Source organism: Gobius niger, assembly GCF_951799975.1.
Source record: "Gobius niger genome assembly, chromosome: 6".
Lineage (NCBI taxonomy): Eukaryota > Metazoa > Chordata > Actinopteri > Gobiiformes > Gobiidae > Gobius > Gobius niger.
The window spans coordinates 14,289,942-14,302,308 of record NC_136857.1 but is presented as its reverse complement, the minus strand read 5'-3'; the positions used below and the strand labels follow the sequence as shown (position 1 = coordinate 14,302,308).

The following is a 12,367-nucleotide window of genomic DNA, read 5'->3' as shown; positions in this document are numbered from 1 at the left end:
CATCAATGAGGCTTTATTACATTGCCACTCTCCTAGTCTCTATGAATCCCCTCTTGTTTGTTTTAGCTTCCCGTCCGTGAGTGCTTCTGGTGCGGTGCCTGTATTCTCACTCCACTGCATCCTCATCCATCTCCCCTTGTCCCCTACCACCTACCTCCTTCTCCTTCACTGCGTATTCTCTCCATCCTGTGTCCTCTTTCACCCATTTACCTACATACACTAAATCTTTCCTTTTCTCCCTTTTTGCCCCTTAAGTAAAATCTCTGCCAAGTGGTTTGAAATAATCCCACCTCACACAGCGACGCAAAATTAAAACCTGTCTGTTGAAGCGGAAAGTAGGACATCGGGCATTTTAAAGATCGCGGCGATTCAATAATGTTTGTATTCACACTGCATACAGATTTATTCCCCTGCCCTTGCTTTATGGCATTGGACAGAGGGACAGACGAATCCTCCCCGGTGGTCATTACTCTGGCTCCTTGAAGAATCCAGCTTTATTTCCCCCACGGCTAAGAGACACCCTCCCTCCCCTCCGACTCACCGTGCGCACTATATCTTTTTTACATGAACTCCATTCGTATATTATGCAGTATCAATTTCCTCCCATCTCAGCCCATTTTCTCCTTCCTGCTCTCTCGCCCTCACTCTTTTACGCAGCCTACATTCACAGTCTCTCCTCCGGGACGCTTTTTAAGTGATATTGACTGACTGCTCCTTTTTTTTTTGGCAGCTTTCAAACTGGGGGAATGAGCGCTTTCCATAACTCAGTGGCTAGAGATGTTCAATAGGTGTTTTTTTCTGATTTATGTGTGAAGGGAGGTCATGCAAATGCACCAAACGCACCTGTTCTCTTTCAAATTATTATTTTTTCCACAGTGAAAAAGCCTCCGACGATCGTCACGCAGCCCGAGTCCGTCACAGTGTTCAGCGTGGAGGACTTCGTGATGACCTGTGACGCTTCAGGCAACCCAGCGCCCATGTACGTCACTTCATTGTGTGCTCTCTGAATGCTTTCTCTATTAACTACACACTGATCTGCACCTAAATAGATGTTAGATGTCTGTTTTTTTTGTTTCTAGTCGTGGAATGAGTTTTGCTTTGTCCTCCTTTTGTATTCACCTTATCCCGGATGTGTATGGGGCGCTGCCATGAATTGTGCCCGCGCCTTTACTCGTGTTAGTTTACATGGGACTGGAGAAGTTAAGAGAAAATCAGTTCTACATGGCCGAACATTTTCTCCCGTTCTCCTCTTAATGAACGGACTTCACGCTCTTCCGGAAGAGTCATGTCAAAGGAAGTGCCGATCCATGGCAAAAAGAGGCAAAAGTCAATGAGGTTAATTTTGTAAACTTTGTGCATCTTGTTATGAAGCATTTATATGAAGTTTTAGACTTTACTTTTCTAGGAAAGTTAGGTTGGACCACAACCAACATTTTTTATTCAGTGGCTTCCTCTTTCTTTGTTTGCAATCAAAAAATCAGATGGGCTACAGGAACTTTAAGGCACAAGCCAGGATTGGTTAAGGCATAGCTGTCAAGTGTCCCGTTTTTGCCGGGAAACTACTGTATTTTACCTCTCTTTCCCGCTGTCCTCTCATAAATTTCCTGTATTGTTACAAAATGTTAAAAATTACTCCTCTGCCCCTTCAAACTGAACTCTGTCACTAGCCTCGTGAGAACTGCAACCTGCAGAAGCCTGAGTGCCAGTTGTCACGAGGTTAAGGTTATGAAAAAGGTTTTGCCTTGGTGTCTAGTAGTGTCGAGATTGAAAGTGGCGATTGAAATACCGTTGACTGGACTGGTTTGAATCAGAAGGCTCGATACTTGAATCTCTACAACATCGGGGTGGCCAGATCGTATCACATACTGTTATTGCGATATCATTTTTTGATATCATTGTAATTGTTTATATTGTTATGGATGCAATATAATTTTTGTTACGCTCAGCTCCATCAGATCAGCATAAACACTGTAGAACATGGGGACAGGTGCTTAAGGATGTAAACTGCTTGAGTTGATCATATTTGCAAGGAAATTTGTAATAAATAAAGAGAAAGAATAAAATATCACTGATTAATCTTCTCAATAAGCGTAAGGCTGGGATTTAATTAGATTTTTTGTCCACTGTCAATTATATCGTCAAATATATCGTTATCGTGATATTTCTTTTTACACCGTGATATAGATTTTAGGCCATATCGCCCTGCAACAATGGGAAATTCCTTGACTGAGAGCCTATACAAGCAATTGGATGTAATTCATGGTCTGGGCAATATAGGTGCTTATAAATGATCTTCATGATTAGATTAGAAAAATGATCTAATGAGGAAAAAAGCTTTGTAAATGTAGAAATGATGAATGAATAATTTATAAATGCTTTATAGTGTGCAGTATATTTATAGTGTGTCAAGTTATTTCAACAGTTGAGCATTATCACAAAACGCGGTTTTACTACACAACAGATTGAAAACGCGCCTGCACACACACACGCAAACACATGCAGAATTTACGATGTGTCCAAAACGAAAGGGAAGATATATAGATCATAAAGGAGCGTATCCACCCACTTTCCTTTTAGCTAACTCGCAGCGACCTTCACTCTCCTTGCTCAGCTGACATCCATGTATTAGTGAAACATGAAAGCAGTGTCCGCAGCAGGAGACTCATTTTGATTGGAGAGAAATGTCATGATAGGTTTGCTTGGGTGTGTCAGCGCAGGCTATTTCCAAAGTATGGTTGCATTATCTGTTTTTCAATATGTTACGTCATGAAGTCATTGCTGCTTTGGGTTCTGTTTGGGAAAAACAAATCATATTTTCTGCGTGATGGAGAACTTCCACATAACTGCATTTTTTTCCCCATCACAATTCATCTTAAATTATATTTTAAAAACAATAGCTTAGCTGAATTATTCTAAGTAAAGAACATTGCATTTGGTAACTTGTGGGATGGGATTTTCATTTAAATGCAGAAAATCTCTGTTTTACTGTTGATTCTTTTCTGCACACTGACTTTAAGTTGTCCTTTATACAAGAGTGAATACTTGAGTGTCTTCCAAGTGTCTCTTTGCCTGCCCCATAACTAGATGAGACATTATTTAGAGAGTGTGCTACCTATGAGCCCAGAGGGATACTTGGGTTAATATAATAAGCAAGTGGTGAATGAGTCATTAGAGGTCATAGTGATGTGACTTTAGCATCACACTTTGGCCCAGCCATGGGTTCCAGACCCGGCTCCGACAGGCTGCTTTTCACCCCTTTCAACAGTTTTGTTCATTAAAAGCCTAAATGTTTTAATTTAATTGGTATTTCTGAGCAAACTCTTCACTTATGATCTAATGAGCTCTTATTATCTTGTGTGTTTTTAGTTTCCGATGGACAAAGGATGGAGAGGAGTTTGATCCAGGCGCTGACCCCGAGCTAAAGGTGACGGAGGACTCCGGTTCGTTTGTATTCTACACGCTCAGTGTCACTATGGACTCCCTCAAGTCCTATCAGGGCAAATACGTCTGTCTGGCGTCTAACGAGCTCGGGACGGCGGTCTCAAACGAGGCCATACTCAGCATTGACGGTAAGCAGTAGTGCCTCAGCCTCTGGTTCATTTGCAGAAGTGGCTCGTAAAAGTTTGGATCATTACAAAACAAATCATGTCTTTTGGGGGTGGGGAATAATTGAGTCTCTTGCTTTGAGAATGGATTTGCTTCCTTTGAAAACATCAGTGACATCAAGCGCTCTGTGATGTGTAAAACAACTCAACAAGAGAGTTTGTTTAGGACAGAGGAGTATGGGGACCCCTGGGGGTACTCAAGCACTTAGCAGGGGGTACTTGGAATTTTGGAAAGTTGAAACTGAGTACAATTTCAATATTACTATCAAAGGAAAGTACATTTTAATGATGTTTTTCAGTAAAATGTTTTAATTTAAAAGTATATTTTGAAGTTTATTTTGAACGCTCGAGTAATCACTGATAAATCAGAGGTCACTTTGTAAAATATTGGCAGATAGGGGGTACTCGGAGTATTATGCTCGACTCAAGGAATACGCGAGACAAAAACATTTGGGACATTAGATCATTGACATTTGCAAAGTTGGAATAATTTGGCCAAATGATTTTTGCATCACAATATTTGTTTTACTATGTAGCATTACACACAATAATAAGAATGAAGCACAGACATCACTTTTCTGCTTATATTGGTAAAGATGCCTCAAAAAGATACCTCTTCTGTAAGCAGTCTCGCCTCAGATCTGACTTTGCTAAGAGCGGGACATTATCAGCTTTTCTCCATGGAGATATTTCTTCTTTGCTTTGAGTACAAGTAGGTGAACATAAAGTTTAGATACAATAGATTCTCTGACAATTATTATAATTTTTTTTAATAATTGACCCTAGTTGATCTAGTTGATCAGTAGAAAATGTTTTATTATGTTCCAAGCTTCAGGACGGATTAGTGGATTTAAATGTAACAGTATGTAATCCAGAATATTCCGAATTATGGCTTTCAATTAGTTCTATCTGTATAGTGAATGGAAACAAGTAGCTTGCTTGTGAATGTATTTCATATAAAGGTCTTCCTCTGGTATCTACTAATATATGGTTTTGTAAAAAGAAAGCTGTTGCTAATGTTTCTGTTACGTGTACTGTATAATATGGTATGTTGAATATCTTCGACTGGATAGGGTTGATTGAGTTGAGGATGTTTCAGTTCCACCTTCAGAAGTTTATTCTGGTTCTTGTGGTCAAATGTAAGATTGGTTTAACACACAAGCCAGAGGTCTATTTAAACTCCTTAGAGGAGGGGTCAGAATATATATTTCTTGTTTACACTAAACTTGCTAATTCAAATTTTGTGTAAACAAGAAATTGATGTGGTCATGGCAGTGCTGACCCCTCATATAGGTTATAAAAAACAGAAGTGAAACGTCCTCGACTCAATCAACCCTGTCCAGTCGATGATGTTTGAAAATCTTGATGACTAGATGCATAGATCGCACACAGAGTCCCTGTTACCCTGGTAACCAATTCATACTTAACTGCGTTTTATGAGCAATAAATAATCTTTTGTTCCAGCCTTATGTGCTGATCATTGGCAGCAGTGTGTGACTTGTTTTACTGATGGCTTTGTTTATGGAGCACAGTGCGCACATAAACCTTTTCCCACATAGCTTTACAAGGGCCACATTTTGAAGCAGATGGAAGCCCCCACTGTGAGCTCAGAGGACAGCCACCCGGATCATAATTACATGCACTAATCAGCATATACCTCGACACACACACGGTGGGCCCCTGGGCAAAAGTAAAGAGCACCTCCGAGCATCCATCCACCTGTGACTGCGGCGCTCTCCCGGGGCAACCTGCATCTTTCACAGTTTCCCTGACAACCGTCTCCCCTAGAAACGCTCTTGAGTTGATGTCATGTGACGTGCTCTTCAGTGACTCCTGTGGGGTTATCAACAATGGGCCGAAGGGAGCAGGGCGCACGGGAGGGCAGGCTTCATGAAACATATCTGTCTACTTCTGTGTAAGACACCGTGACACTTAAAGGGAATGTTTGTAGGATGCACTCTTGGCTTAAAGTGAACCTTGGTTACCTGAAACAGCTTATGAGGACAAACTAAAGTCACACCTGGATGTAGCTGTGTTTGGCATGTACTTACATAAATCTTGTCCTATTAATCCTGTATTTGAACATACATCTGTGGACACAAATATGGCATGGCACAAGGACCTTCACCAAGAAGGTCCTTTTTCAAAATTGTACAGGAACCCTACTGAAAACTCTTTCCACCAATCACTGCTTGTACCAATCTGAATGACTACAATACAACACCAATGTATTTGAAACTATTCCCTGCTTTGCACAGCTCTGTAAATACATCAATGTCTTATTTTTCTAGCTCCTCCAGCACAGCAGAAAGAGAAGAAGGGTAGTGTAACGGCTGACGAGGGCCACAGCGTTGTCCTGAAGTGTAACCCCCCACAGAGTTCTATGGAGCCCATCATTCACTGGATGGACTGGAGTGAGTACATTATCCCTGCAACAGTCTGTCCATTACACCTATTACTCTCCTCCATAAAGCAACTACTCAGCCTACCCGCCTTTCCCATATCATGTCCACTTCTATCTCATCACACTGGCTTTCGAAAAATGTTGATCCTATTCAGTGGCTTCGGGAAGTATTACTCATAAGGATGAGAGGTCATCCTTAATTCGCAATAGAGAGGAATAGAATTAGTCTGCTGTTATTTATATTATTAAGTTGATTACTTATGTTACAAGGATATTTCCGTTTTTCTATTTTCATCTTTTTTCCAAAACGTTTTCAAATTCAATTTGTATGTAGTAAAGTAGAGTAACAAATGAGACATTTTTAAACTCGCTCCTTCTCTCCAGGACTGCGCCACATCGCAGAGAGTGAACGCGTCATGCACGGCACCGATGGCAACCTGTACTTCGCCCATGTGACCACCGAGGACAGCAGGAACGACTACACCTGCAACGTCCAGTATCTGGCCACACGCACCATTCTGGCCAAGGAGCCCATCACTCTGACAGTCACCCCCAGTGAGTTCAGTGAGCTGCCAGACACAAACACCGCGTGATGCTACAGCACAGTGGAAGTAAAATGGCAAAGAACTTCTAAAAAATGACTGAACTAAACAAATGTATCGCATTAACAAAATCAGTACATTACAGAAATTTGTCCAAAAGCTCACAGGGTTGAAGAGGGGAGAACCGTCTGTATTGTAGCTGAAACAACATTAAAACGAGCTGCATTCTTGTGGAGTGCATTAAGTGCGTGATGCAGACAGTTTCATCCATCAAGCTCAAAGTGAGATCGATATTTCTCTGATTGAACAGATGGAGGATCTGCCAAAAGTTTCAATCGCCTAATGTTTTTACTTAGTGGATAATAGGGGCAAATTCCTTTTTTCTAAGCTGTTGGTCTCCGCTGTTCATAACCTTCAACAACATAATCGGTAGTACATGAAACAGAAGGTAATTTGTTGTTTTTTTCTAAAGTTGTGTCTAAAACAAAACAACTTTCTGAGTTAGGCCTCTTGTGTGTGGCTAATCCCAAAACCAGCAGGGGGCCGTTCAGCCCAGTCCAGTGGTAATGAGGGGCTGCTCACACAGAGATGTGGCCACAGCATCTGTGGCTCAGCGCGGGGTCAGAGATGAACACATGTTAACATGAGCCGTCCATGCACACAGGGCTGTGCTGATGTGTGGCGCTCACTGTGAGTGCTCATGCTAAAGTGATTGCACAGGTTACGCTATAGTTACCCAAGTGGCTGCCGAGTCAGCAGCACCACCATCTAACAATTGCTTATGTATTATATCTTTCAGACGGTTGAAGACAGACATCGATAAGTCAGCATTTTATTCTATACTGTACATATTTGTACCATTGGCAAATCATTATTTTGACTTTTATGGGCAATTATAATAAAATGTTTCTCCTCTTTCACTGCTATGATGAAGCAGCTCTGAGGTTCTGGTCATCTTTAAAGGAGTTGTTATTGATATTTCCATTTCTTGTGCGTCATTAAACAATATATTCATTTTGCAGCCAATGATGTAGTTCGGAGCAGGAGGCCGCACATGATGAGGCCTACAGGAACCCACAGCTCGTACCTCGCCCTCAGGGGCCAGACTCTGGTGCTGGAGTGCCTGGTCCAAGCATTGTGAGTGCATGTGTGTCTTAGTCCATCAGACAATTTAGACCACTTCTCTCAATCAATCTGATCCTCATCCATTTCCTCCCCATTTGCCATACATGAAGCTCTATCCATTAACTTTCAGATGAGCCAATGTTTTAGTGCCTTTTATTTCAATGTAGTACCTTACTGTACAGGTGGTCTCTTCCTAGCCTCACTCTATGCTGTCTCTTTTCTATCTTTAGTCCAACCCCTAAAGTGAAATGGCAGAAGATAGATGGGGAGCTCTCTGAATCCCGCACCAGTGTAGAGATGTTTGATCGCCGCCTGCGCTTCTCCAACATTTCAGAAAGTGACAATGGGGACTACCAATGTACAGCAGAGAACACACAAGGGAAAGTAGTGCACACGTACACCGTCACTGTGGAAGGTAAGTCCCAGTAACCCTATCACCCGTCAGTGTTAGAGCTTCATCTAAATTCATTGTTTGTCGTAGCGGCGCCATATTGGATAAAGGAGCCCCTGAGTCAGCTGTACGCTCCTGGCGAAACGGTGAAACTGGACTGTCAGGCAGATGGTATTCCCACGCCGACCATCAGCTGGACTCTCAATGGCACCCCTCTGTCAGGTAGGAGGAGGTTATGTGTTTTGGAATTTGTTTATTGGACTTTTAACCTGCTCATGCTGTTTCATTAGATTTGGCCCAAGTTGAGATTTAACTGTCACCCTCATATTATTTAGAGCAATGAAATGGGTTTGCAGTTGTTGAGTGTGAATACTGTATTTTCCGGACTATAAGTCGCACTTTTATTCTTTGTTTGGCTGGGGGTCCGACTTCTACTCAGGTGCAACTTATATGCAACTTATGCAATGAAGAAAACAAAAAAAAGCTAATCGTGGGCTAAAAGCTGGATGGCCACAGCGAGAGGAAACTAGTTTGGAAATGAGAGCTTGAGTAACGTGATGCCGGGAGAGGCTTGTAAAACGGTGCGGTTACGCCTCCAAGGTAGTTGCCAAGGCTGGTGCGACTTATATTCCGGAGCGATTTATGTATGTTTTTTTCCTCTTCACTATGCATTTTTTGGCTGGTGCAACGTATGCTCTCGAGTGCCTTGTAGTCTGGAAAATATGGTACTCATGTTACAAAAAAATTCAAATTCACATACCATCCATTTTTCTGTTCATCAGCCATCGACAAAGATCCCAGACGAAGCGTTTCTGCCAGTGGAGCTCTGACTCTGAATGATGTCGACTTTGGAGACACTGCCATTTACCAGTGCCGTGCCTCCAACAAGCACGGGACCGTCCTCACCAACACAAATGTTTACGTCATCGGTGAGTGCTACATTTTTAGAGCTTTTTTTTTTTGGGCATTTAATTTTCTCGCTTCATTCCCCTCTAACTCTCATCTCAGAACTGGAGCCACAGATCCTCACTAAAGATGGCGTTTCATACATATTCGTGGAGGGCCAGAAGGCGTTGCTTGAGTGCGACACCTTTGGATCTCCCAAACCTAAAGTCAGTTGGTGAGCCACAGTTTTATTCTTTTCTTTTGTGGTGCGTTGTGCTGAAGCCCGTTGTCTGGCTGGCAGGTTTTTTTCCCCCCCGTAACAAATGCTACAGAAGTGATAAAGCGTAGGTAGCTCTTGTTATGCATAAATTAACAACCAAATGCTGTTACATCTGGGCTGTGACTGTTTTAATGGGGCAGGTATCCAACACAGCTTTGACATGTTAATAGAAGGCATTCATGCCAGTTTAGATATACACAGACTGTCGTTAGCAGAAATTAATTGCACCGGATTTGCTTTTTATCCAGGGAGAGTGAGAGCATGTCCTCCCTGCTGCCAGACTCCAGAGTTAACCTGCTCACCAACGGGGGGCTCGAGATTTCCAACGTCACCCACGATGACGAGGGACTCTTCACTTGCTCTGTGGAGAATTCCAACATGTCTGTCAATGCGCAGCTGGAGATACTCAGTGAGTCGCACACAAAAACACTCCTCAAAATGTTGTCTCGATCGCCTTTTTTCTGTATCTGAATAAAAACAGTGGGGAATGACAGGTATCAGGATGAGAGAGGGGAACAACAGTGAGTAAAACAGATTTGATGCCATCACTCAATGATGTGACTCCCTACAAGGCGTGCCATAAAACATGCCATGGTTACATACATAAAGGGCATTTAATGTTTTAAATAATACTAGATATTTCCTCATTAAAAAAAAGTTTGCCCTTGTGCTGGTTCAAAATGTTTTTGCAGCAAATGTAATTTACTTGAAAAGTTGGCAACACACTATTTCAGAATGCATTAGCTCTAGTTCTGTGGTTCTCAAACATTTCACACCAAGCACCCCCTATAAAATCGTCCATGCACCGTCAGGCCAAGATCAAGATAAAATCAGGATAAACCAGAGCCAAAGAAGGGTCTAAAATTAATCTCAATTGGACGATTTATGTCTCAGCTGGGTGTAAACCACTGTTAAACCAGATAAAAATGTGTATTACTAAAGCATAAAATATATTATCTAAAATTAACATGAATTGATTAAGTTATTTGATATGGACATAACAATAGCATTTGACAAACCAGATGCATTGCCGTAAGTGTTGCTGCTGTTTTTCAACACTTTTCCATAGGAGGCTTTTACCTTGTACCTTCAGTGGTACTAATACCACAGTTTGAGAACCTCTGCTCTTGTTATTTTGGTATAAGGTTTTACAGGTGAAGCTCTGTCGAACAAACAAACATGATATCTGTGCGTAACAGCGTGGACCCTTTACTTATGATCATGGTGGCCTCTTCAACGCTTTGGAGGTTTCCTGAATGGAGTGTATGTGTAAACTAACCGGAAACACTAAAAACTATTGATCTTCGAGCATCATTGTCCTCTGTAATGGAAAGTAAAGGCGCCATGCTAACCACTCAAACGTCATATACGCACTAATAAAAAGATATGTATAATGCACCTTCAATGCTAATGTTCATGCGGTATCTTCTTTGGCCACTATGTTGATGTGTAGCATGTGTAACTTCTCCTCCTTCCAATCCCCAGACAGGACAGTGGTGGTGTCCCCTCCACAGGACCTCAAAGTGCAGCCGGGACACACAGCCACTTTCCGATGCGTTTACTCTGTGGATCCCAAAATGAGCCCCCCTTTTATTCAATGGAGGAAAAACCAACAGAAGATCTCTGAGTCCCACAGAGATGACAGGTAAAAAGCGATTACGAAGGCTGTGCTTTGAAACAAGGATAGAGTTGACTGTAATGATAATGTTCCTCTGTAGATACACTTTTGAGGGGTCAGATTTCATTATCTCTAATGTGCAACAAGTGGATGAAGGCGTGTACAAATGCCAGGTCATCACCGATCTGGACATGGCAGAGGGCAGCGGCACTCTCACTTTATACGGTAAACCTATTATTGCAGTTTTAATGACTGCGTGTGCAAGGGATTCTGATCATTTCAATTTCTCCCCAATCAGATCGGCCTGACCCTCCAACCGCCCTTCAGATCAGTAAGGCCAAAAATCGTACCGTGACTTTGAGCTGGACCCCTGGAGACGAACACAATAGTCCCGTCATAGGTTAGTTGCTCAATTCCTTCTCTATGATGGGTCTTATACTAGATAGCATGTTTTTAGTATTATTATTTTTCATAATTCACCATTTCGTCATGTCTGGCTTTATACCTTGACAGAGTTCATTGTTGAGTTTGAGGAAGTAAAAAAGAGTGACTGGGAGGAGCTTAAAAGAGTTGGAGGTACCAAAGGAAACACCCGTCTGTCCCTCTGGCCGCACTTGTCTTACCGCTTCAGAGTGTTTGCTGTTAACGAAGTGGGCAAAAGTGCTCCCAGTAAACCCACTGAGGTCTATGAAGCTCCAGCCGAAGGTTTGGACATTGCTCTTTGCATGTTGATGATCTGCAGTCAGCGCAATGCTGTATTCTGTAATATTATAAAGGAATATTGTGGTCACAGCTCCAGACAATAACCCAGAGGATGTGAGAAGCGACTCTACAAACCCGGATAGTTTGGTCATCACATGGGAGGTATAAACCGTATAATTTAACAACTTTTTACTTGATGATGTAACAGAACAGGCAGTTAATGTGTTTCTAAACAACCCAAAACAGTCACAATGGATAATTGTCTTTGGATACTGCACAGTTAGTTAAATCCAGGTGGTGACTTTTTTTTTTTGGTCAGGCAGTGTAATTTCTTTTCTTTCATGAAGCTGAACAATATGGGTGTTAGCTTAACTCAGAGTTGTACCGTCTATTGCTGCTAAAATATAAGAACAGTTTATTGTATCAACGCGTTTCATACTAGCCTCTTCTGTTTTAGGCAATGGACGAGCGTGTTTTTAACGGGCCTGACTTTAGGTATCGTGTGATGTGGAGACGAGTGGTGGGCAGTGGGCCCAACTGGAACACTAATTACACCGAAAGGCCCCCGCTCATCGTCTACGACATTGGAAACTTCTCAGCTTTTGAGATTAAAGTGCAGGCTGTAAACAAGGAGGGAGAGGGGCCTGAGCCAGACCCTGTCATTGGATACTCGGGAGAGGATGGTAAAACAACTAATACTGTATAATGTTCTACTAAAAACATACATATTTTAGAGAAAAATACGGCTTTTGTTTCCACTTTCCTTACGCATTCTGTTTCTTGAGTCTTTTCAGGTAGAAATTATATATCCTAGT

The 12,367-nt window shown here is 42.0% G+C and overlaps 1 protein-coding gene across 3 annotated transcripts in view; it reads left to right on the top strand.

The window, feature by feature from the left end:
- The window catches only part of l1cama (L1 cell adhesion molecule, paralog a), a 57,988-nt gene that overhangs the window by 36,249 nt on the left and 9,372 nt on the right, over positions 1-12,367 (top strand). For all 3 annotated transcript variants that reach the window (XM_079558879.1, XM_079558878.1, XM_079558880.1), the window contains exons 4-19: positions 877-979; positions 3,367-3,569; positions 5,897-6,019; positions 6,394-6,564; positions 7,574-7,688; positions 7,907-8,091; positions 8,158-8,289; positions 8,850-8,996; positions 9,076-9,187; positions 9,481-9,641; positions 10,718-10,877; positions 10,951-11,075; positions 11,149-11,250; positions 11,364-11,555; positions 11,644-11,714; positions 12,010-12,235. In XM_079558879.1, coding sequence (XP_079415005.1) covers positions 877-979; positions 3,367-3,569; positions 5,897-6,019; positions 6,394-6,564; positions 7,574-7,688; positions 7,907-8,091; positions 8,158-8,289; positions 8,850-8,996; positions 9,076-9,187; positions 9,481-9,641; positions 10,718-10,877; positions 10,951-11,075; positions 11,149-11,250; positions 11,364-11,555; positions 11,644-11,714; positions 12,010-12,235 — 2,328 coding nt within the window. The remainder of the gene's footprint in view (positions 1-876; positions 980-3,366; positions 3,570-5,896; positions 6,020-6,393; positions 6,565-7,573; positions 7,689-7,906; positions 8,092-8,157; positions 8,290-8,849; positions 8,997-9,075; positions 9,188-9,480; positions 9,642-10,717; positions 10,878-10,950; positions 11,076-11,148; positions 11,251-11,363; positions 11,556-11,643; positions 11,715-12,009; positions 12,236-12,367) is intronic.